Source organism: Pygoscelis adeliae, unplaced genomic scaffold, assembly GCF_000699105.1.
Source record: "Pygoscelis adeliae isolate BGI_AS28 unplaced genomic scaffold, ASM69910v1 Scaffold316, whole genome shotgun sequence".
Taxonomy (NCBI): domain Eukaryota; kingdom Metazoa; phylum Chordata; class Aves; order Sphenisciformes; family Spheniscidae; genus Pygoscelis; species Pygoscelis adeliae.
Genome location: NW_008824905.1, coordinates 589,149 through 594,274, shown reverse-complemented (window position 1 = coordinate 594,274; position 5,126 = coordinate 589,149). Strand labels below are relative to the sequence as shown.

The window sequence follows — 5,126 nt, the reverse complement described above, 5'->3', positions numbered from 1 at the left end:
ACAAGTCTGATGAGGAGCGGCTGAGGGAGCTGGGGTTGTTCAGCCTGGAGAAAAGGAGGCTGAGGGGAGACCTCATCGCTCTCTACAACCACCTGACAGGAGGTTGTAGCGAGGTGTGGGTCGGTCTCTTCTCCCAAGTAACTGGCGATAGGACGAGAGGAAACAGCCTCAAGTTGCGCCAGGGGAGGTTTAGATTGGACGTGAGGAAAAATTTCTTTACTGAAAGAGTGGTTAAAGATTGGACCAGGCTGCCCAGGGAAGTGGTGGAGTCACCGTCCCTGGAGGTATTTAAAAGACGGGTAGATGTGGCGCTTAGGGACATGGTTTAGTGAGCCCGGTGGTGCTGGGTCGACGGTTGGACTCGATGATCTTAAAGGTCTTTTCCAACCTTAGTGATTCTATGGTTCTATGTTCAGTCACTTAGCTTTACTGTTTGATTTCAATATGTCTGAAATTTTGCCCTTCAAATTCAGAGCTGTGAAGCCTTGGGTTTCGATTGGCTTGCCTGGCTCTATTGTGGACCTAAAGCATTCAACAGGACAGACATTCCATGAGATACAGCAGATCCACATGAAGATTGACGTTATGAAGAAATTATTGACATTATGAAGAAAAAGGCTCTTTGCAATATCTTCCTGTGAAAGTGGTTACTTAATCACTGTTCCCACCAATCCTGGGGGAGTAGGGTTTGCTACTACAGTTGGGAGGTGGGCTGAAAAATCCACATATGAAAGAAGCAATCTAACAGGTACTGAGGAGGCAAGCTCTTAAGCAAATATTTCACATTCAAAAATAAGCAAAGTGTCTTGCAGAAACAAACTAAAAACTGACATAGTTGCTCTCTGATTATCTTTATTCACCAAGCCTCTCAAAGCCAGTTAAGACATTTAACTGTCAAAAAACTTCCCCAGTGTTCTCCTTTAGTTTCCAGTTTCTAACTCTAAGGGTGCAAACTGTTTCCTAACAACATTTTAACATACAGAATTGAACTTAAGGCTACCATTCATGTGCCATCAAAACTACTTTCTTCACATGTCAATGCAAGTGCTTTTCTTCAGGTTCATCAGAGAAGATGAGGAAGAAAACAGTGCAAAATTAAATTAAGATACAAAGGGGGCTCCCCCCCTCGCCTTTTTTTAATTTTTAAATAACAATATCTTGTGCTTAGCAAAGGATCGTTTATATTACATAACACATACCTACAGCTGCAGCTGCTTTTATCTTGTTTCTGACATAGATATGACTAGCTGGATTGTCTCCTACTAATATGACAGTGAGATGAGGTCTCTTGTTTCCGAAGGATATCCACGATGCTACATCCCTTTGAACTTCTTTCAAAACTTGTTTAGCAAGCTTCGTCCCTGAGATAATGGTTGCTTCATCACTATAAAGACAAAAAGGTACACAATATTTAGGTCTAAAATTTCATAAACAAGACACTTTTAATGTGTGATCTACTGTGTTAAATACTTGCACATGCTTTGATTAGTTAATTTGCTAGTATTTAAAGTATTATCTGAAAAACACTTATGCACTACAAATCCATCCGGGGAAAGAAGTGTTTCCCCACTCTCTTATTGGAAGAGCAGGAAAGTGCCATCAGTGCATACAGAAGAGCAGCTCACCTGCCACACCCCACCTTCCCAACACACGTAGCCAGCCAGGTTGAACATATCTATGAACTCCTGCATTTGGAACAGAACACGAGAACATTCTCACACCCTTAAGTTTTTCTGTTTTAAAGAATTTTTACCCACCTCCCTTCCCAAATTTCCTTCAGAAATCTATTTGACACAGGATTTTTCACACTATTCTTCTGTCCAAGCCTAGATGATACTGTTTCTCAGCTTTCTAGGACTTAACTCATATAAGCCAGTGGTGACTAATTCAGAAGCATCTGTCATGCCCTCCGCACTTTTGTCCTTTCAATTCCCTGTCCTTCCAGTAACCTCGCTCTGCCCCTCAACCAGTACTACAGCACACAAACATCCTCCGTGGGTGAAGGGCCCACAACCATTGCCCTACCCATATAGAAAAGCAGAGGAAAACTGAAAAAGCCTTGTGCCTTGAACTTGTCGCAGAACTCCTCAGCCCCCCTCTTTCTATCACTGCTGTGATCATCACCCCAACCAAGGATGTGGACCCTCCCACACACTCCCCACAAACCTGCAACAAACAAGGAACCTCCCGCATCTGAACGTTATACATGCTAAGATCTTAATTCCTTTTGTATCAGATAAGCAGCGTTTAGATACTAACTTCATTGCTTGGTGGTGGTGCTTAGAGGGGAGAAAGCAGGAAGAGACAGAAAGCTATAGAGTAAGAAATTGTATCACCGATCCATTTTAAAACATGGTATTCTATAAGATTCAAAACCGTAACTTTAAGCAGCCAAGAAGAATAAGTTGCATTTTACTTATTTCAGAAATTTGTGCAGTTCCAATTACTCTTAGTAAATCTTCATGACCAAAGAAGCTAAATGCACAAGGGTGTGGAAGAAGGAAGGTAAGGAAGGAACAGCAGCGGCGACACCACCACCACATAAGACAACCACAAGACCACCCAAAATCACAGACTATCTATGGTCTTCTATAAAGAAATCATTCAAACTTAACCTCTATATCTGACTGATAGATAAAGAAATCCAGTATACATTTTAGGTTACTGAAGAACGGTTCTATGAGGACTCTGCTACATAGGGAAGAGCAAGATAGCCGAAAATACATTTGTCTAGATTGGAAATAACAGTATTCAACTCTCTAACTGCTACTACTGCTGCTTAACCCCTTCAAATAATGAACAACTTGTAAGCAGTAACACGACTATCCCCCAAATGTACTTTAAAACAAAGTTTATTTCAAATGGCATACCTTAACAGCGCTCCAGAGACACAGCAGAATGGAATGGAAGTCTAATTCCTTACGTAATCTTACAAGCCCTACCCTCACCCTTGAATGCCACTTTGGTGACAATAATATTAAGACTTCAGTAAAGCTCTTAATGTCTTCTGTCAACTTCCCACGCTCATCTCACCAGCTAACTGCTCAAAGACCAAGTGCATCTCGACTGAACGGCACTGCCTTAAGTACTATTTCATTCAGATCTTCCAAGTGTCAGCTTTATCTTACCTTGGTTGTTCTCCTGGTCTCTGGAGTCTTCTCCATCTTCCTGCCTGCCTGCTCGCTGTGAGCAAGCATAGGTGCTCCTCACCTCATACACGTCCATGGGACATAGTCCACCACAGTTCAAGCTTTTCTCTACGCTATCTCCTTCACTAATTCAAACTCTCATCTTCTCAAAGAAACTTCAAGGATCCTAACGTGATACATACATATAGTTAACAGTGTAACCTGTAAAAATGCAGTAAAATAACACCAACTCCTCAGAGACAGACACCCCTCTCCTAATGAGCACAACTGTGCAGCACTGTAAAAAAAACACGCTCCTGGTTCATCAGCTCCTAACCAAAGGCCATTGACTGATTACTTCATCTTATGTACTAGAAAGTAAGCCTGAGTAGGAGAGGGTTTCCCCTCTGCACACATCCTTCACTTTCTTCCTTGAGATGAAGAGCTTTACATGTGTACACACACAGATTGTAACCTGTGCTTTGAATTGAATAAATTAATTCAACGTGACTACCACTTGTAACTGACATAGTTTAGCAAGGACTCCAGATGAGTTATGACGACACCGACAAGGTGTCATTGTAACTTAAAAAAAAAAAAAGAAGCAACAAATCACAGTGCCTAGTAATAGGAAAAAAAAAAAAGTAAAACACACACTCTGCTGAGAATGACTGTCAGGAAAGCAAAGTATTAGAAACACACTTAGCACGCAAAAAACATGAATACCTTGTTCCCTTCAATTTTACACCAGCCTTAACTGTGTACAAGTACAAGTTTCTGTACTGTTTAACTTAAAAATTTAGATGTCTCTCTCTCATGTTCATTATTTATGTTTCAGCTATACATGCCTTCGGCACAAGACACTTCTTTCCGTGTACTCATCATGCCACCTAAATAATTAACGGTCACCTGTGTAGCAATGCCATATACATTTAAGAATACAAGGACTTAACAGTTTTTTTGGTGCCAAAAAATATTTTCAATCCATATGAATATTTATCACATTTCTATGCTATTTATACTCTAAATGTGTTGCCAAAGGACACATTTACCTAAACTTTAAGCAAAAAGTTCTAAGTGCGTGCCTCTTCCTTAAAATCTAGCCACAGACTCATTAAGTTTTCAAGATCTGTCCTCACTTACATCTGACCATTCTCACCCCATCACGTTCAATTTTCTCAGTCATCCAAGGACCAAAAACAAAGCAAATGAACAGAAAAACAGTGCTAAAAAACGCAAAGCCACACACACACACAAATATAGAAGATAAAAACCCTTCACACACACACTATAAGCTAGGACAAAACACATTTAATATATCCTAGCCAGAAGGTGCTGTGATAAGGCTCTTCAACACCTGGATCTTTCTGAAGTTCTACAAGCCTCAGCATAAGTCAATTATAAAACACAAAAACGTGCCTGAAAACAGAAATGTTTCAAGTTAAGACTGCTCTGAAAAATTAGTACTGTGGGGCAGCCCAGGTATAGAAGATCAAAATGATTCCGGGTTAGTTCACATATGCAAAAGAAAACAAGTACAATTATAGCTTAGCAAGAAGTTATGGGATGGCCCTACTTTGTAAGAACTACCCTCTTCTGGCATTCCAACAGCTAAATGGATACTTTGAGGAAGTTACAAAAGGTATGAAAGCAAAGAGTAGTTCTATTTTTCATGTTCGTAACTTAAAGGTGCTGGGAAAGGAGATGGTAAATAGCATGTATATTTATGGCAGATGTTTATGAAAGTGACTCCAGGTCTCAAGGAGAGTCTCAACGATGACAAAGTACAGGGAAAAGAAATCTTCAGATAAAACTTTCAGCCTTTGCTTTGGAGACCGACCATGAACCACAGAGCAACTGAAATAACCAAACAATCAGAAAATGGAGTGTGAAAGGTCAGCTTTGCATCTTACAGAGTTACAGATAAAGAGCCTGTCAAGTTATAGATGCACTGTTCTCTCTTTTAAGGAAGGAAAGAACAGCAATTCTTGTGGTTTT

At 40.3% G+C, this 5,126-nt stretch overlaps 1 protein-coding gene across 1 annotated transcript in view; it reads right to left on the bottom strand.

Moving 5' to 3' along the window:
• The window catches only part of MTHFD2L (methylenetetrahydrofolate dehydrogenase (NADP+ dependent) 2-like), a 31,509-nt gene extending 28,284 nt beyond the window's left edge, over window positions 1-3,225 (bottom strand). Inside the window, exons 1-3 of the mRNA XM_009324899.1 lie at window positions 3,129-3,225; window positions 1,640-1,685; window positions 1,200-1,384 (exon numbers count right to left, since the gene is read on the bottom strand). Coding sequence (XP_009323174.1) covers window positions 1,200-1,384; window positions 1,640-1,685; window positions 3,129-3,225 — 328 coding nt within the window. The remainder of the gene's footprint in view (window positions 1-1,199; window positions 1,385-1,639; window positions 1,686-3,128) is intronic.
• Between the last annotated feature and the right edge of the window lie 1,901 nt (window positions 3,226-5,126).